This window comes from Helicoverpa zea, mitochondrion, assembly GCF_022581195.2.
Source record: "Helicoverpa zea mitochondrion, complete genome".
Taxonomy (NCBI): domain Eukaryota; kingdom Metazoa; phylum Arthropoda; class Insecta; order Lepidoptera; family Noctuidae; genus Helicoverpa; species Helicoverpa zea.
Genome location: NC_061507.1, coordinates 1 through 15,351, shown reverse-complemented (window position 1 = coordinate 15,351; position 15,351 = coordinate 1). Strand labels below are relative to the sequence as shown.

The window sequence follows — 15,351 nt, the reverse complement described above, 5'->3', positions numbered from 1 at the left end:
AATATTATTATTATTATTATATGAAAAATTATTACAAATGGTTTTATATATAATTTAATTGATAAATTATTTATAAATATATATATATATATATTAAATATTTAATTTATTAATATTATATTAATATAATAAATTATTAAAAAATTAATATAATTATATTAATATTATATTATATAAATTAATATATATTGTTTATTATTAATTTAGTTTTTAATATTAATATTATAAAAAAAAAAGAAAAGAAATTATTTAAAATTTAATAATTTATATTAAATATTTTAATATAAAAAAAAAAAAAAAAAAATCTATTCAAAAAAAATTACATATAAATAAAATTCTTTATGGTTTAATAATTTATTATAAATTTATTTTACATATAAATTTTAGTGTTAAATATTAATTATTTAAATAATAATTATTTATTTTGTAGTAATTAATATTAAAATATTTAAGAAATTAAGATTTAGTAATATTTAAATTAATAACAAATTTTGTGCCAGCAGTTGCGGTTAAACAAAAATTAAATTAAATTTTATTAGTAATTAATTAATAAATATTTTTATAATAAAAATTTTAAATTATTAGGTGAAATTTTAATTTAATTAAATTTTATATTTAATTTATGATTTAATAAATTTTAAAAAAAAACTAGGATTAGATACCCTATTATTAAAATTTAAATTTATAATACTAAAATAGTAATTAATTATTTATTGAAACTTAAATAATTTGGCGGTATTTTAGTTCATTTAGAGGAATCTGTTTAATAATTGATAATCCACGAATAAATTTACTTAATTTAATATTTTGTATATCGTTGTTAAAAAAATATTTTTAAAAAAAATTAATATTTAAAAATTGTAAATTAATTTAAATCAGATCAAGATGCAGATTATAATTAAGAATATAATGGATTACAATAAATTTATTTATACTGATATTAATTTGTAATAATTAATTGAGGGTGGATTTAAATGTAATTTTATTTAATTTATTAAAATGATTAAAAATTAAAATATGTACATATTGCCCGTCACTTTCATATAATTATAATTTTAATTATAATAAATTGAAATAAGTCGTAACAAAGTAGAGGTACTGGAAAGTGTTTCTAGAAAGAACAAATTAGAGCTTGATTTAAAGCATTTCATTTACATTGAAAAGATATTAAAAATTAATTAATTTGAGGGGGAAAAATTAATAATTTTATAAATAATAAAAAAATTTTTAAATAAAAATAATTAAAGGGGGTTAAAGTATTTTTATTGAAAAAATTAATTATTTTATAGTGTAATAGTATTGTGAAAGAATTTTGAAATAATTGAAAATTTAAATTATTTAAAAGTAATTTTAATTTAATGTATCTTGTGTATCAGAGTTTATTAAGAATTTTTATTATATATTAAATTCTCGAATTTAAAAGAGATAATTAATTAATAAATTTATTGTGGCAAAAATATTTTAAATAATTAATTGGAAATGAAATGTTAATCGTTTTTAAATATATCTAGTTTTTTTAGAAAAAAATTTAATTTTATATTATTTTATAAAATTTTTAATTAATTAAAAATTTTATAAAATAATTTTATATTTTAAGGGATAAGCTTTAAATTAAATTTATATAAATTTAATTATTAAAAAATTGAAAATTATATAATTTATATTGTTAACAAATTTTAATTTATTATAAATAATTTCATTAATAAATAAAATTTAAAATAAATTTTATATTTTTATAAAAAAAAAAATTAAGAATAAAATTTAATTTAATATAATGATAAAATTAGTATATATATATAATATTTAATTTATTATTTTATTTAAAAAATAATTAAAAGGAATTCGGCAAAAATTTATATTCACTTGTTTATCAAAAACATGTCTTTTTGTAAATAATATAAAGTCTAATCTGCCCACTGATTTAATTATTAAAGGGCTGCAGTATTTTGACTGTACAAAGGTAGCATAATCATTAGTCATTTAATTGATGACTTGTATGAAAGATTGGATGAAATATAAACTGTCTCTTAATTATGATATAAAATTTAATTTTTTAGTTAAAAAGCTAAAATTAATTAAAAAGACGAGAAGACCCTATAGAGTTTTATAAATTATAATTATTAAGATTATTTATAAAATTAATAATTAAAATAATTTAATTTAATTTGTTGGGGTGACAAAAAAATAAAAATAACTTTTTTTTTATTAGACATAAATAAGTGAATAATTGATCCAATATTATTGATTATAAGAAAAAATTACCTTAGGGATAACAGCGTAATTTTTTTTTTTAGTTCATATAAAAAAAAGAGTTTGCGACCTCGATGTTGGATTAAGATAAAATTTAAATGCAGAAGTTTAAAATTTTTGATCTGTTCGATCATTAAAATCTTACATGATCTGAGTTCAAACCGGTGTGAGCCAGGTTGGTTTCTATCTTTTAAAATATAAAATATTTTAGTACGAAAGGATTAAATATTTAAATTAAATTTATATAAATTGAATTTTATTAAATTTTATTTAAAAATATAGTTAAAATAAATAATATAATATATATATATATATATATATATATTATATTAACTATTTTGGCAGAAAAATGTAATGATTTTAGAATTCATTTATATATAATTTAATTATATAGATAGTAAATGTTTATTTTAGATATTTATTTAATTATAGTTGGATTATTAATTTTAATTGTAGGAGTTTTAATTGGTGTTGCTTATTTAACTTTATTAGAACGGAAAGTTTTAGGTTATATTCAAATTCGAAAAGGTCCTAATAAAGTAGGTTTTATAGGAATTTTACAACCTTTTTCTGATGGTATTAAGTTATTCACTAAAGAACAAACTTATCCTAATTTTTCTAATTATATTTGTTATTATTTTTCTCCTGTATTAAGATTTATTTTATGTTTAATAATTTGAATGTTAATTCCTTATTATTTTAATTTAGTTAGATTTAATTTAGGTATTTTATTTTTTTTATGTTGTACTAGATTAGGGGTTTATACAGTTATAGTTTCTGGTTGATCATCTAATTCTAATTATGCATTATTAGGGGGATTACGTGCTGTAGCTCAAACTATTTCTTATGAAGTTAGATTGGCTTTAATTTTGATATCTAGAATTGTAATAATTATAGATTTTAATTTATTGATATTTAGTTTATATCAAAGTATAATTTGATTTATTGTGTTAATATTTCCTTTAGGTTTGTGTTGAATAAGATCAAGATTAGCTGAAACTAATCGAACTCCATTTGATTTTGCTGAGGGTGAAAGAGAGTTAGTTTCTGGATTTAATGTAGAATATAGAAGTGGAGGTTTTGTTTTAATTTTTTTAGCTGAATATTCTAGAATTTTATTTATAAGTTTATTATTTACTTTAATTTATTTAGGGGGGTTTAATTTAAGAATTTTTTTTTATTTAAAGTTAAGTTTAGTTTCTTTTTTATTTGTTTGAGTTCGAGGTACTTTACCTCGTTATCGTTATGATAAATTAATATATTTATCTTGAAAAAGATATTTACCTGTTTCATTAAATTTTTTATTATTTTTTTTAGGATTTAAGGTTTTTTTAATTTAAATTAATTATTTTTAGTATAAATTAATAGAATTATAATTCTTTCTTAAGTTTTCAAAACAAATGCTTTGTACAAGCTCATTAATTAATATTTAGTTTAGTTAAAAATTAAATTATCTCAGTATTTTCTAATTAAAGGATTAATAATAAAATAAGAAAAATATATGATAGTTAATAATTGTCCAATAATAATATATGGATCTTCTACTGGTCGAGCTCCAATTCAAGTTAATAAAATAATAATAGTAATTATTGATCAAAATAATAATTGATTAATAGGGTAAAATTGAATACCTTGAATTTTTTTATTAAATGTGAAAGGTAAAATAATTAAAATAAGAATTGATATAACTAATGCAATTACTCCTCCTAATTTATTTGGGATTGATCGTAAAATTGCATAAGCAAATAAAAAATATCATTCTGGTTGAATGTGAACAGGAGTTACTAATGGATTTGCTGGGATAAAATTATCTGGGTCTCCTAATAAATATGGATTAGTTAAAGTTAAAATAGTTAGTAAAAATAATAAAATAATAAATCCAATTAAATCTTTGAATACAAAAAATGGATGAAAAGGAATTTTATCTAAATTTCTATTTAAACCTAAAGGATTATTTGATCCTGTTTGGTGAAGAAATAATAAATGAATTATAGTTATTATTAAGATAATAAATGGTAAAAGAAAGTGAAAAGTATAAAATCGAGTTAATGTTGCATTATCTACTGCAAATCCTCCTCAAATTCAAGTTACAATTTTTACGCCTAATGATGGGATAGCTGATAATAAATTTGTAATAACAGTAGCTCCTCAAAAAGATATTTGACCCCAAGGTAAAACATAACCTATAAATGCTGTTGCTATTAATAGAAATAAAATAATTACTCCCACTATTCAAGTATATTTTAAATTAAATGATTCATAGTAAATTCCTCGTCCAATATGTATGTATACGCAGATAAAAAAGAATGAAGCTCCATTAGCATGAAGAGTACGAATTAATCAACCGTAATTTACATTTCGACAAATATAATTTACTCTATAAAATGCTAATTCAATATTAGCAGTATAATATATAGTTAAAAATAAACCTGTTAAAATTTGAATAATTAAGCATAGACCTAATAAAGATCCAAAATTTCATCAAGAAGAAATATTAGAAGGTCTTGGTATATCAATTAAGGAATTATTAATAATTTTTAAGATGGGATGTGTTTTTCGGATTATATAAAAGTTTTTATTTATCATTTAATTTAAAGAAGATCGTAATGGACCGTAATAAATATTAGTAATTTTTACTACTGCAATTAAAGTAATAAATAGGTAAATTACTAATATTATTATAATTAAAAATGTTTGATTGTTATATAATTTTCTTAAGTTAATTTTATTTTCATTATTAAAAAAAAAAATTAATTCTGTGAAATTATTTATATCAGAATTAATTGATAAATTTATTCAATATATATTATTATAATAAATAAATTGAATTGTGATTAAAAATATAATTAGAAATAATCTAATTTTTTTTAGATTAAATGTTGGTTTAAATATTTCATTTGAGGCAATTCTTGAAACATAAATAAATAAAACTAATAAACCTCCTAAGAAAGTTAAAAATAAAATATAAGAAAATCAATAAGTTTTAATTAATATTCCAGTTATTAAACAAGATAATAATGTTTGAAATAAAATTATTAATCCTATAGAAAGAGGGTTATTTAATATATATATATAAATTGAGATTATAATTAATAAAATAGAAAAAATTATTTTTGTAATATCAAATCAAGGAATAGTTTAAATAAAATAATAATTTTGGAGATTATTGATAAAGATATTCTTTTTCTTTGAAGTTTTTAAAGTATATAACTTAACTTTGATTTACAAGACCAATATTTTTTATTAAACTATAAAAACATAATGATAATTTTAAATATATGATTTATTTTTATTTTAATATTTATTATTGGTAATTTTATTTTTATTTCTAAATATAAGCATTTATTAATTGTTTTGTTAAGTTTAGAATTTATAGTATTAAGAATTTTTTTTTTTATATTAGTTTATTTAATAATAATTGATTATGATATATATATATTAATAGTATTTTTAGTTTTTTCAGTTTGTGAGGGGGCTTTAGGGTTATCAATTTTAGTTTCTATAATTCGTACTCATGGTAATGATTATTTTCAAAGATTTAATTTATTATAGAAATAATATTAAAAATTTATTAGTTTATTATTTTGATTAATTAAATGATAAAATTTTTATTTATATTAATTTTTATAATTCCTATATGTTTTATAAAAAATATATTTTGAATGGTTCAAATAATATTATTTTTATTAATATTTTTATTTATAAATTTAGGTATAAGATTAAATTTATTTTGTAATTTTAGATATATATTATCTTGTGATATTATATCTTATGGTTTAATTATATTAAGAATTTGAATTTCAGTTTTAATAATTATAGCAAGAGAAAATTTATATAAAATAAATTTTTTTTTAAATTTTTTTTTGTTTAATATTATTTTTTTATTAATTATATTATATTTAACTTTTAGTACTATAAATATATTTTTATTTTATTTATTTTTTGAAGGTAGATTAATTCCTACTTTGATATTAATTATTGGTTGGGGTTATCAACCTGAACGTATTCAAGCAGGGATATATTTATTATTTTATACTTTATTTGTATCTTTACCTTTATTAATGGGAATTTTTTATTTATATAATGAAATACAAAGTATAATAATTTATTTTTTAAAATTTATAAATTTAAATATTTATATGTTATATTTTAGTATGATTATAGCTTTTTTAGTTAAAATACCTATATATTTTGTTCATTTATGATTACCAAAAGCTCATGTAGAAGCTCCAGTATCTGGTTCTATAATTTTAGCAGGAATTATATTAAAATTAGGAGGTTATGGTTTATTACGTTTAATAATTTTTCTTCAAGAAATTAATATAAAATTAAATTATATTTGAATTGTAATTAGATTAATTGGGGGATTTTATATTAGTTTGAAGTGTTTTTCTCAGATTGATATTAAATCTTTAATTGCTTATTCTTCTGTAGCTCATATAAGAATTGTAATTAGAGGTATTATAGTAATAAATTATTGAGGGTTTATTGGGTCTTATATTTTAATAATTGGTCATGGATTATGTTCTTCTGGAATATTTTGTTTAGCTAATATTAGTTATGAACGATTACACAGACGAAGTTTATATATTAATAAAGGTATAATGAATTTTATACCTTCAATAAGATTATGATGATTTTTATTAATATCTTCTAATATAGCTGCTCCCCCTAGTTTAAATTTAATGGGGGAAATTAGTTTAATTAATAGATTAATAAGATGATCTTGGGTTTCAATATTTATATTAATAATAATTTCTTTTTTTAGAGCTGGTTATAGATTATATTTATATTCTTTTGTTCAGCATGGTAAGTATTATTCAGGAGTTTATAGATATTATACGGGAGTTTCTCGTGAATATTTAATATTAATTTTACATTGATTACCTTTAAATATTTTAATTATAAAAATTGATTATAGAATAATTTGATTTTATTTAAATAATTTAATAAAAATATTGATTTGTGGTGTCAAAAATATGAATAAGATTCATTTTAAATTATTAATAGTATAAAATATTCAATTTGTTTTATTTCTTTTATTTTTTTATTTATAATAAGAATATTAAATTTTATTTTTATAATTTATTTTATTATAAATAAATTAGTTATTTTATTAGAATGAGAAATTATTTCTTTTAATTCAATTAGAATTGTTATATCTATTTTATTAGATTGAATATCTTTATTATTTATAATATTTGTATTTTTGATTTCTTCTGTTGTTATTTATTATAGAAAAAGATATATAAGTTCAGAATTAAATTTAATGCGATTTATTATTTTAGTTTTATTATTTGTTTTTTCTATAATATTATTAATTATTAGTCCTAATATTATTAGAATTTTATTAGGTTGAGATGGTTTAGGTTTAGTATCTTATTGTTTGGTAATTTATTATCAAAATTTAAAATCTTATAATGCTGGTATATTAACTGCTTTATCTAATCGTATTGGTGATGTTCTTATTTTAATAGTGATTTCTTGAATATTAAATTATGGTAGATGAAATTATATTTTTTATTTAGAATTCATAAATAATGATTGACAAATAAAATTTGTAAGAAGAATAATTATTATGGCTGCTATAACTAAAAGAGCTCAAATTCCTTTTAGATCTTGATTACCTGCAGCAATAGCAGCTCCAACTCCTGTTTCAGCTTTAGTTCATTCATCAACTTTAGTTACTGCTGGAGTTTATTTATTAATTCGATTTAATATATTATTATTAGATACTTTTTTTTTAAAAATATTATTGTTATTATCTGGATTAACTATATTTATAGCTGGTATTTCTGCTAATTATGAGTTTGATTTAAAAAAAATTATTGCTTTATCTACTTTAAGACAATTAGGTTTAATAATAAGAATTTTAAGAATAGGAATACCTGATTTAGCTTTTTTTCATTTATTAACTCATGCAATATTTAAAGCTTTATTATTTATATGTGCAGGTGTAATTATTCATTTAATAAATGATATACAAGATATTCGATTTATAGGGGGAATTTCTATATATATTCCTTTAACTACATTATGTATAAATATTTCTAATATGGCTTTATGTGGAATTCCTTTTTTAGCTGGGTTTTATTCTAAGGATTTAATTTTAGAAATAGTTAATTTTAGAACATTTAATTTAAGAATTTTTTTTTTATTTTATTTATCAACAGGGTTAACAATATTTTATAGATTTCGTTTAGTTATATATTTAATAATTAATGATTATAATTTAATAAGAATTTATAATTTATATGATGAAGATTATATTATATTGAAAAGAATATTTATTTTATTATTTATAAGAATTATTAGAGGAAGTTTTTTAAATTGAATAATTTTTCCTTATCCTTATATGATTTATTTACCTTTTAACATAAAAATAATAGTAATTTATGTTAGATTAATTGGAGGTGTATTTGGTTATTTAGTTAGAAATATAAATATTTATTCAGTAAATAAATTTATTATAACTTATAATTTAAGAAATTTTTTAGGGATAATATGATTTATACCTAATTTATCTACTTATGGTTTAAATTATTATTTTCTTAAGTTTAGACAAAATTTAGTAAAAAATATTGATCTAGGTTGAAGAGAAATTTATAGAGGGTTTGGTATAATATCTATTATAAAAAAAAATTCTGTATTTTATAATATTTATCAAATAAATAATTTTAAAATTTATTTATTTAGATTTGTTATTTGAATAGTAATTATTTTATTTATAATATTATTTAATATTTAAATTTAAATAGCTTATAAAATAGAGCATAATATTGAAGATATTAAGGAGATATATTTATCTTTAAATATTTATAAAAAAAAATATTTTTATTTTTACAATGAAAATGTAAGGTTTTAAATAAACTATATAAATAAGAAATATTAATGGAATTTAACCACTAAAAATTAAGTTAGCAGCTTAATTTTAAACTTTATATTTCTATTTAATTGGAATATTTATTCAATAATATCATTAACAGTGATATACCTCTATTTTGGTTTCAATTAAGAAGAAGTAAATATATAATTATATTTTTAAATAAGGAGTTATTAATTAACTCTTTCTTTTAAGTCGAAATTAAATGCAATATTGCTTCTTATTTTAAGATAAATTATTTTTATATAATATTTTTTGATTGCAAATCAAAGGTTTTAAGTTAAACTATAATCCTAATTTGTTCAATTTAATATATTTTGATTTCATTCATGATATAATCCAATTAATAAAATTAAAATAAAAAAGAAACTGATTTTTGTTCATAAAAAAAAGTTTACTAATTTAAATAATTTAATGATGGGAAAAATAAGAGCAATTTCTACATCAAAAATTAGAAAGATTACAGTAATTAGAAAAAAATGTAAAGAAAATGGAATTCGAGCAGATGATTTAGGGTCAAATCCACATTCAAATGGGGAACATTTTTCTCGATCTATATAAGTTTTTTTAGAAATAATAATAGATAAAAATATTATAATATTGGAAATTATTATGATAATTGTGAAAATATTTAATATTAAAATAATTATTTATATTAAAAATTTTTAAACTTTTTGATTGGAAGTCAAATATACTAAATATATTATATAAATAATTAATTTCCTCATCAATAAATAGAAATGTAAAGGAATAATCAAACTACGTCTACAAAGTGTCAATATCATGCTGCTGCTTCAAATCCAAAATGATGATTATTTGAAAAATGATTGTTAATATGTCGAATTAAACAAATTAATAGAAATAATGTTCCAATAATAACATGAAGTCCGTGGAATCCTGTTGCTATAAAAAATGTTGATCCATAAATTCTATCAGCAATAGTGAATGGAGCTTCAAAATATTCATAAGCTTGTAAAATAGTAAAATAAATTCCTAAAATAATTGTAATAAATAAACCTTGGGTTATTTGTGAATTATTATTTTCTATAATAGCATGATGAGCTCATGTGACTGATACTCCTGATCTAATTAAAATAATAGTATTTAATAAGGGAATTTGAAATGGATTAAAAGGAGTAATTCTAGTAGGGGGTCAAATTGTTCCAATTTCAATATTAGGGGCAAGTCTTCTATGAAAGAAAGCTCAAAAAAAAGATACAAAAAAAAAAATTTCAGAGACAATAAATAAAATTATACCTCATCGAAGACCTTTTGTTACTAATATAGTATGTTTACCTTGAAGTGTTCCTTCTCGACATACATCTCGTCATCATTGATATATTGTTAAAATAACAATTAAATATCCTAAAATTAATAAATTTATATTAAAATTATGAAATCATTTTACTATTCCAGTAACTAAAACTATAACTCCAATAGCTCCAGTTAAAGGTCAAGGTCTATAATCTACTAAGTGAAAAGGATGGTTAGAATTTTTCATTAATTTACTTCACTAGAATATAATGTACTTAAAATTGCAATTACATAAGATTGAATAACCGCAACTGCTGATTCTAAAATTAATAATAAAATTTGAATTATAACAAGAATTACAATAAAATATGATCTTATATTACATCCATTATTTCTTAAAAGGGTTATTAGTAAATGTCCAGCAATTATATTAGCTGTTAATCGTACAGCTAAAGTTCCAGGTCGAATAATATTTCTAATAGTTTCAATTAATACTATAAATGGTATTAAAATAGAAGGTGTTCCTTGAGGAATTATATGGATAAATATATGTTGAGAATTATTTAATCAACCATAAATTATAAATCTTAATCATAAAGGTAAAGAAATTGATAATGATAATGTTAAATGACTAGTTCTTGTAAAAATATAGGGGAATAGTCCTAAAAAATTATTAAATAAGATAAAAGTAAATATGGAGATAAAAATAAAGGTTGATCCTTGGAAATAATTATTTTTTAATAAAGTTTTAAATTCATTATGTAGTTTTAATAAAATAAAATTTCATAAAAAAAAATGTCGGTTAGGAATTAATCAAAATGAGTATGGAATAAATATAATTCCTAAAATTGTTCTAATTCAATTAAATGGAATATTAAATAAATTAGTAGAGGGGTCAAAAATTGAAAATAAATTACTTATCATTTTCAATTGAAATTTTTGATTTTATTTTTAGAATTATTATTTTTATTAATATTTTTATTGTTGAAAATATAGTAATTTATAATATTAAAAATTAAATAAATTATAATAAAAAAAATAAATGAAATTAATCAATTAATTGGTATTATTTGTGGGATAAAAGAATATTACTTAGTAATAATTTAAATTTGACATATTTATGTTATAAATTTAACTAATTCTTTAAAATCATTAGAAGTAATTGCTAATTTACTATAAAATGGTTTAAGAGACCAGTACTTGCTTTCAGTCATCTAATGAAGAATAATTATTAATTCAATTAATGAAATTTTTAATTGAAATTCTTTCAATTACAATAGGTATAAATCTATGATTAGCTCCACAAATTTCTGAACATTGACCATAAAAAATTCCAGGTCGATTAATGAAAAAATTAGTTTGATTAAGACGTCCGGGGTTTGCATCTACTTTTACCCCTAATGATGGGATAGTTCAAGAGTGGATTACATCTGTTGCTGTAACTATAATTCGAATTTGGTTATTTATAGGTAAAACAATTCGATTATCAACATCTAATAATCGAAATCTATTAGAATTTATTTCATTAGAAGGGATTATATATGAATCAAATTCAATATTATGAAAATCTGAATATTCATAACTTCAATATCATTGATGGCCAATTGATTTTAAGGTAATTAAGGGATTATTTAGTTCATCTAATAAATATAATAATCGTAATGATGGTAAAGCAATAAAAATTAAAGTAATTGCTGGTAAAATAGTTCAAATTAATTCAATTATTTGTCCTTCTAATAAGAATCGATTAATATATTTATTAAAAAATAAATTTGTTATTAAATAACCAACTAAAATTGTAATTATAATAAGAATAATTAAAGTATGATCATGAAAGAAAATAATTTGTTCTATTAAGGGGGATGCTCCATTTTGTAAATTAAAATTTGATCATGTTGCCATTTCTAAAAAAAGGATAATCCTTTATAAATGGGGTTTAAATCCATTACATATAATCTGCCATATTAGAAGTTACTTAAAATAGGTAGTTCATTATATGAATGTTCTGCTGGAGGTAAGTTTTGGTATCATTCAATTGATGAGGGTAAATTTAATGTAAATAAAGCAATTCGTTGATTAATTAAAGATTCTCAAATAATAATTAATATTATTATAATGGCTACTAAAGAAATATAAGATCCTAAAGATGAAATAATATTTCAAGAAATATAAGAATCTGGGTAATCAGAGTATCGTCGAGGTATTCCTGCTAACCCTAAAAAATGTTGAGGGAAAAAGGTTAAATTTACTCCAATAAATATTGTGATGAATTGAATTTTTAATAAATAAGGATTTAAAGATAATCCAGTGAATAAAGGATATCAATGAATAAATCCCCCTAAAATAGCAAATACTGCTCCCATAGATAATACATAATGAAAATGGGCTACTACATAATATGTATCATGTAATGTAATATCAATAGAAGAGTTAGATAAGATTACTCCTGTTAATCCTCCAACAGTAAATAAAAATACAAATCCTAAACTTCATAAAATAGATGGGGAATAGTTAATTTGAGTTCCATGAAAAGTAGCTAATCAACTAAAAATTTTAATTCCTGTTGGTACTGCAATAATTATAGTAGCTGATGTAAAATAAGCTCGAGTATCAATATCTATACCAACTGTAAATATATGATGAGCTCATACAATAAATCCTAATAATCCAATAGCTAGTATAGCATAAATTATCCCTAAACAACCAAATGTTTCTTTTTTTCCTCTTTCTTGAGAAATAATGTGAGAAATTATACCAAATCCTGGTAAAATTAAAATATATACTTCTGGATGTCCAAAAAATCAAAATAAATGTTGATATAAAATAGGATCACCTCCTCCAGCAGGATCAAAAAAAGATGTATTAAGGTTTCGATCTGTTAAAAGTATAGTAATAGCACCTGCTAAAACTGGTAGTGATAATAATAGTAAAAATGCAGTAATTCCTACAGCTCAAATAAATAATGGTATTTGATCAAAAGATAAATTATTTAATTTTATATTAATAATAGTAGTAATAAAATTAATTGCTCCTAAAATAGATGAAATTCCAGCTAAATGTAAAGAAAAAATAGCTAAATCTACTGATCTTCCTCCATGTGCAATATTAGATGAAAGTGGGGGATAAACTGTTCATCCTGTTCCTGCTCCATTTTCTACAATTCTTCTTGAAATAAGTAAAGTTAGGGAAGGGGGGAGTAATCAAAAACTTATATTATTTATTCGAGGGAAAGCTATATCAGGGGCTCCTAATATTAAAGGTACAAGTCAATTACCAAATCCACCAATTATAATTGGTATAACTATAAAAAAAATTATAATAAAAGCATGAGCTGTGACAATAGTATTGTAAATTTGATCATCTCCAATTAAAGATCCAGGATTACCTAATTCTGCTCGAATTAATAAACTTAAAGAAGTTCCTACTATTCCTGCTCAAATTCCAAAAATAAAATATAATGTTCCAATATCTTTATGATTTGTTGAATAAAGTCATTTTCGCTAATAAAATGGCTGAGTTTAAGCGATAAATTGTAAATTTATTAACGAGATTTTTTTCTCTTTTATTAAAAATAAATTAGTCTTATATTCATTTATAATGATATAAAATTGCAAATTTTAAGGAATAAATATTATTTATTAAGGCTTAAAGAATATTTCTTTATAAATAATTTTGAAGATTATTAGTTTAATTTAACTTAAAACCTTCTTTAATAAAAAAAAAATGTTCTTAAAATTATTCCTATTATAGAAATAAAAGATAAAAAATTAATTATTATAAAATAATTATTTTTAATAAAAATTTTAAATCATTTTATTTTTAAATAGTTAAATATAAAAGCAGAATAAGTAATTCGAATATAGTAAAATAATATAATTAATCTTATTATTATAAATAATAAAGTTAATAAATATATATTATTATTAATTAAAAAATTAATAATAATTCATTTAGGGAAAAATCCAATGAATGGTGGTAATCCACCAAGGGAAAGAAAATTAATTAATAAATTAATTTTAATTAAAAAATTTATATTATTAATAAATAATTGGTTAATAAAATATATATTTAATATGTGAAATAAAAAGCATATAATTGTAATTATAAAAGAATATAAAAAAAAATAAAATATTCATAGAGTTTGACTAATTATAATTGCACTTATTATTCATCCTAAATTATTAATTGAAGAGAAAGCTATTAATTTACGTAAAGAAGTTTGATTTAATCCTCCAATAGCTCCAATAATAATATTGAAAATAATAATAATAATAATAAAATTTTTATTAAAACAATAAGAAAGAATAATTATAGGGGTAATTTTTTGTCAAGTTATTAAAATAAATCTATTAAATCATGATAATCCTTCAATAATATTAGGAAATCAAAAATGAAAAGGAGTTCTTCCTATTTTTATTAATATTGAAGAATTTATTATAATTAAAATTAAATTATTTATTTCAAAATTTTTTATTAAAATTAATATTATTAAAATTGTAAATAAAAAATTAATAGAGGCAATAGTTTGAGTTAAAAAATATTTTAATGAGGCTTCTGATGCTAATAAATTATTTGAGTTAGAAATGAGGGGGATAAATCTTAGAAGATTAATTTCTAATCCAATTCAACAGCCAAATCATGTATTAGATGAAATAGAGATAAATGTACTAAAAAATAAAATAAATAAGAAAAATATTTTATTAGAATTAAATAAAAAAATCTAAAATAAGAAATTATTTCTATTAAGAAATTTAAGTTCAAAAATTATATTTTAGTGTAAGATGCACAATAGTTTTTGATACTATTAGATATAGTTTAATTCTATAAAATATAATAAAGGTAAATATTTACTTAATTTATCCTATCAGAATAACCCTTTAATCAGGCACTTTATTTTTAAAAAAAAGGGATTTCCTTTATAGTTGGGGTATGAACCCAAAAGCTTAATTTTAGCTTATTTTTAA

General features: G+C 19.0%; 13 protein-coding genes and 24 non-coding genes across 37 annotated transcripts, besides 1 other annotated feature; 14 read left to right on the top strand and 23 right to left on the bottom strand. All coding sequences in view use genetic code 5, as the record gives it.

Moving 5' to 3' along the window:
* Window positions 1-327: an origin of replication.
* Window positions 328-1,121, top strand: MRO48_mgr01. The gene has a single exon. It is a non-coding gene; the product is annotated as a 12S ribosomal RNA (ribosomal RNA).
* On the top strand, window positions 1,122-1,187 carry MRO48_mgt22. The gene has a single exon. It is a non-coding gene; the product is annotated as a tRNA-Val (tRNA).
* Window positions 1,188-2,582, top strand: MRO48_mgr02. The gene has a single exon. It is a non-coding gene; the product is annotated as a 16S ribosomal RNA (ribosomal RNA).
* Window positions 2,583-2,650, top strand: MRO48_mgt21. Its single transcript has one exon. It is a non-coding gene; the product is annotated as a tRNA-Leu (tRNA).
* A 1-nt stretch (window position 2,651) lies between these two features.
* Window positions 2,652-3,590, top strand: ND1 (NADH dehydrogenase subunit 1). Its single transcript has one exon. It carries the CDS (start codon window positions 2,652-2,654, stop codon window positions 3,588-3,590), a length of 939 nt encoding a protein of 312 aa, YP_010303500.1.
* An 18-nt stretch (window positions 3,591-3,608) lies between these two features.
* MRO48_mgt20 lies at window positions 3,609-3,674 on the bottom strand. Its single transcript has one exon. It is a non-coding gene; the product is annotated as a tRNA-Ser (tRNA).
* Window positions 3,675-3,684: 10 nt separating this feature from the next.
* Window positions 3,685-4,836, bottom strand: CYTB (cytochrome b). Its single transcript has one exon. It carries the CDS (start codon window positions 4,834-4,836, stop codon window positions 3,685-3,687), a length of 1,152 nt encoding a protein of 383 aa, YP_010303499.1.
* ND6 (NADH dehydrogenase subunit 6) lies at window positions 4,837-5,370 on the bottom strand. The gene has a single exon. The coding sequence runs from the start codon at window positions 5,368-5,370 to the stop codon at window positions 4,837-4,839; it is 534 nt and encodes a 177-aa protein (YP_010303498.1).
* Window positions 5,371-5,377: 7 nt separating this feature from the next.
* MRO48_mgt19 lies at window positions 5,378-5,442 on the top strand. Its single transcript has one exon. It is a non-coding gene; the product is annotated as a tRNA-Pro (tRNA).
* MRO48_mgt18 lies at window positions 5,443-5,508 on the bottom strand. Its single transcript has one exon. It is a non-coding gene; the product is annotated as a tRNA-Thr (tRNA).
* Window positions 5,509-5,802, top strand: ND4L (NADH dehydrogenase subunit 4L). Its single transcript has one exon. The coding sequence runs from the start codon at window positions 5,509-5,511 to the stop codon at window positions 5,800-5,802; it is 294 nt and encodes a 97-aa protein (YP_010303497.1).
* Window positions 5,803-5,846: 44 nt separating this feature from the next.
* Window positions 5,847-7,185, top strand: ND4 (NADH dehydrogenase subunit 4). Its single transcript has one exon. A coding segment is annotated over exon 1 (1,339 nt).
* On the top strand, window positions 7,186-7,252 carry MRO48_mgt17. Its single transcript has one exon. It is a non-coding gene; the product is annotated as a tRNA-His (tRNA).
* ND5 (NADH dehydrogenase subunit 5) lies at window positions 7,253-8,998 on the top strand. The gene has a single exon. The coding sequence runs from the start codon at window positions 7,253-7,255 to the stop codon at window positions 8,996-8,998; it is 1,746 nt and encodes a 581-aa protein (YP_010303495.1).
* On the top strand, window positions 8,999-9,065 carry MRO48_mgt16. The gene has a single exon. It is a non-coding gene; the product is annotated as a tRNA-Phe (tRNA).
* MRO48_mgt15 lies at window positions 9,064-9,130 on the bottom strand. Its single transcript has one exon. It is a non-coding gene; the product is annotated as a tRNA-Glu (tRNA).
* Window position 9,131: 1 nt separating this feature from the next.
* MRO48_mgt14 lies at window positions 9,132-9,197 on the bottom strand. The gene has a single exon. It is a non-coding gene; the product is annotated as a tRNA-Ser (tRNA).
* Window positions 9,198-9,199: 2 nt separating this feature from the next.
* Window positions 9,200-9,265, bottom strand: MRO48_mgt13. Its single transcript has one exon. It is a non-coding gene; the product is annotated as a tRNA-Asn (tRNA).
* A 27-nt stretch (window positions 9,266-9,292) lies between these two features.
* MRO48_mgt12 lies at window positions 9,293-9,359 on the bottom strand. The gene has a single exon. It is a non-coding gene; the product is annotated as a tRNA-Arg (tRNA).
* Window positions 9,360-9,428, bottom strand: MRO48_mgt11. The gene has a single exon. It is a non-coding gene; the product is annotated as a tRNA-Ala (tRNA).
* ND3 (NADH dehydrogenase subunit 3) lies at window positions 9,429-9,780 on the bottom strand. The gene has a single exon. A coding segment is annotated over exon 1 (352 nt).
* MRO48_mgt10 lies at window positions 9,781-9,846 on the bottom strand. The gene has a single exon. It is a non-coding gene; the product is annotated as a tRNA-Gly (tRNA).
* Window positions 9,847-9,848: 2 nt separating this feature from the next.
* COX3 (cytochrome c oxidase subunit III) lies at window positions 9,849-10,634 on the bottom strand. The gene has a single exon. It carries the CDS (start codon window positions 10,632-10,634, stop codon window positions 9,849-9,851), a length of 786 nt encoding a protein of 261 aa, YP_010303493.1.
* ATP6 (ATP synthase F0 subunit 6) lies at window positions 10,634-11,311 on the bottom strand. The gene has a single exon. It carries the CDS (start codon window positions 11,309-11,311, stop codon window positions 10,634-10,636), a length of 678 nt encoding a protein of 225 aa, YP_010303492.1.
* On the bottom strand, window positions 11,305-11,466 carry ATP8 (ATP synthase F0 subunit 8). The gene has a single exon. The coding sequence runs from the start codon at window positions 11,464-11,466 to the stop codon at window positions 11,305-11,307; it is 162 nt and encodes a 53-aa protein (YP_010303491.1).
* MRO48_mgt09 lies at window positions 11,467-11,532 on the bottom strand. The gene has a single exon. It is a non-coding gene; the product is annotated as a tRNA-Asp (tRNA).
* A 4-nt stretch (window positions 11,533-11,536) lies between these two features.
* Window positions 11,537-11,607, bottom strand: MRO48_mgt08. The gene has a single exon. It is a non-coding gene; the product is annotated as a tRNA-Lys (tRNA).
* Window positions 11,608-12,289, bottom strand: COX2 (cytochrome c oxidase subunit II). Its single transcript has one exon. A coding segment is annotated over exon 1 (682 nt).
* On the bottom strand, window positions 12,290-12,356 carry MRO48_mgt07. Its single transcript has one exon. It is a non-coding gene; the product is annotated as a tRNA-Leu (tRNA).
* COX1 (cytochrome c oxidase subunit I) lies at window positions 12,357-13,887 on the bottom strand (the record flags this gene model as incomplete). The annotated part of the gene is made up of 1 exon: window positions 12,357-13,887. A coding segment is annotated over one exon (1,531 nt), but the record flags the coding sequence as incomplete, so codon positions are not given.
* A 2-nt stretch (window positions 13,888-13,889) lies between these two features.
* Window positions 13,890-13,955, top strand: MRO48_mgt06. The gene has a single exon. It is a non-coding gene; the product is annotated as a tRNA-Tyr (tRNA).
* A 10-nt stretch (window positions 13,956-13,965) lies between these two features.
* Window positions 13,966-14,034, top strand: MRO48_mgt05. The gene has a single exon. It is a non-coding gene; the product is annotated as a tRNA-Cys (tRNA).
* Window positions 14,027-14,094, bottom strand: MRO48_mgt04. The gene has a single exon. It is a non-coding gene; the product is annotated as a tRNA-Trp (tRNA).
* A 2-nt stretch (window positions 14,095-14,096) lies between these two features.
* ND2 (NADH dehydrogenase subunit 2) lies at window positions 14,097-15,107 on the bottom strand. Its single transcript has one exon. It carries the CDS (start codon window positions 15,105-15,107, stop codon window positions 14,097-14,099), a length of 1,011 nt encoding a protein of 336 aa, YP_010303488.1.
* A 45-nt stretch (window positions 15,108-15,152) lies between these two features.
* MRO48_mgt03 lies at window positions 15,153-15,221 on the top strand. The gene has a single exon. It is a non-coding gene; the product is annotated as a tRNA-Gln (tRNA).
* MRO48_mgt02 lies at window positions 15,219-15,282 on the bottom strand. The gene has a single exon. It is a non-coding gene; the product is annotated as a tRNA-Ile (tRNA).
* Window positions 15,283-15,351, bottom strand: MRO48_mgt01. Its single transcript has one exon. It is a non-coding gene; the product is annotated as a tRNA-Met (tRNA).